Here is a 1,449-nt window from a genome sequence, read left to right on the forward strand (position 1 = left end):
GAGGGCCAGCGCTGAGGGAGCGCCGCACCGTCGGAGGGCCAGCGCTGAGGGAGCGCCGCACCGTCGGAGGTGCTCTCTATCAGATGAGACTGAAGACCTGTCAATCCTCTTGGGTGGGTATAAAGGGGTAGTAACTGTGGCAGGGATGTTCTTCCTGTGCTCCTAGACATTACGTATATCCAAAAACAAAATGCTCTCCAGATGAGTTGTTGATATCTGGTGCAATGGGATTGTGAAAGGCCTTTTATTGAGAGAAACTGAAATGTTTTCATATGTTTACATATTCTCTGTTTGGGAAAGGCACATGCTACCACCACAGCCATGCGCAAAAGCAGCTATGACAGGTCATATTTCTGTGCATCACATTGTGCCTCCCTTCCACAGGAGTTAGGACTGATCACACGCAGCAATGACCTATTTACTGACACATTTCATAACCCATTACTTGGTTAGTCACAGATTTCCCCACCATCTGTGGCAATTGTTCTCAGAGTTCCTGTTGACTGAAGTCGAGACAGATCAAACTGGCTTAGTGTTGCTGAGTGTATCCTGTCCTGGAACACTCTGGGCAGAAACCATGTCACAGAGCCTCTCACTTGGCAAACCTCTCATTAGCAACCTGTCCTTTCTAAAATTAGGCTAATCTCAGTGCCCAATAGACTTTGGTCCCAATATGGCCCATTCAATTTCTTTTGTCAGCAACGTGCCTTTCACAAAGAGGTCTGATTCAATGATTGCCTTCGCAGATAAGGTGCGGCCGAGCACTAGGATTGCTGTTTATTTTTAAACGCCTTAAAATTGTCTGTGAGGGGTGCGTGATGCAGGGCTGGAGGTGGGGGTGGCAGGGGGGTGTTGTAAGGAGTGTTAATGCAATGTGCAAGACGCTAAACATTTTAGTTGCATTTTGACAAAGGTTGCTCCAAAAGGACTTATGCAGCCGCGATGCCAGGCAACTCAATGTTCCTGGAAAGAACATGGGGATTGCATTTCCCTAGCACTTATCAGCACGCCCACCTCCGGAAGACCCCCAAAACTCTTTGCCGACAATGAAGCAGCTTCAGGGGGTGACTAACGGATGAAACTCTGCTGACAATTGGCATACAGCAAGATCCCACAAAGCAGCGTTTTGAGGGGACAGGAGTGTGCATTGGGTGGGAACCAAACCAGCTCTTATGGTCTGATGCCGGGGCAGGGGGGGTGGTGCATTTATACATCGGGAGATGCCGGTTATCAGATTCGACCTGCACCGTATCTCACTCCTGGGGCCTGTGCTTTTAGACACGTTCCCTGGGTGGGGGGTGGTGTTTGTGGCGAGGTGCCCAGGGCAGAGCAACCTGACCCTGCAGCAGCTGCTGACTTCAAACACAAGGCTGTTCTGCTGGTTATGTGGAATCTGTGCTTTTAGACAGCGCCTTACCATTGGAACGTGCCAAAAGGGTCCTTGTCCTG

General features: G+C 49.8%; 1 protein-coding gene across 2 annotated transcripts in view; it reads right to left on the minus strand.

Annotated features, from left to right (window-relative positions):
• LOC125487279 overlaps positions 1–793 on the minus strand; it is a 59,394-nt gene extending 58,601 nt beyond the window's left edge. The window contains exon 1 of one of the 2 annotated variants that reach the window (XM_048618147.1): positions 98–793. In XM_048618147.1, coding sequence (XP_048474104.1) covers positions 98–323 — 226 coding nt within the window. In that variant the 5' untranslated portion in view covers positions 324–793. The remainder of the gene's footprint in view (positions 1–97) is intronic. The other variant, XM_048618148.1, reaches the window with a different exon arrangement.
• Between the last annotated feature and the right edge of the window lie 656 nt (positions 794–1,449).

Source organism: Rhincodon typus, chromosome 39 (genome assembly GCF_021869965.1).
Source record: "Rhincodon typus isolate 14 chromosome 39, sRhiTyp1.1, whole genome shotgun sequence".
NCBI classification, from domain to species: Eukaryota; Metazoa; Chordata; class Chondrichthyes; order Orectolobiformes; family Rhincodontidae; genus Rhincodon; species Rhincodon typus.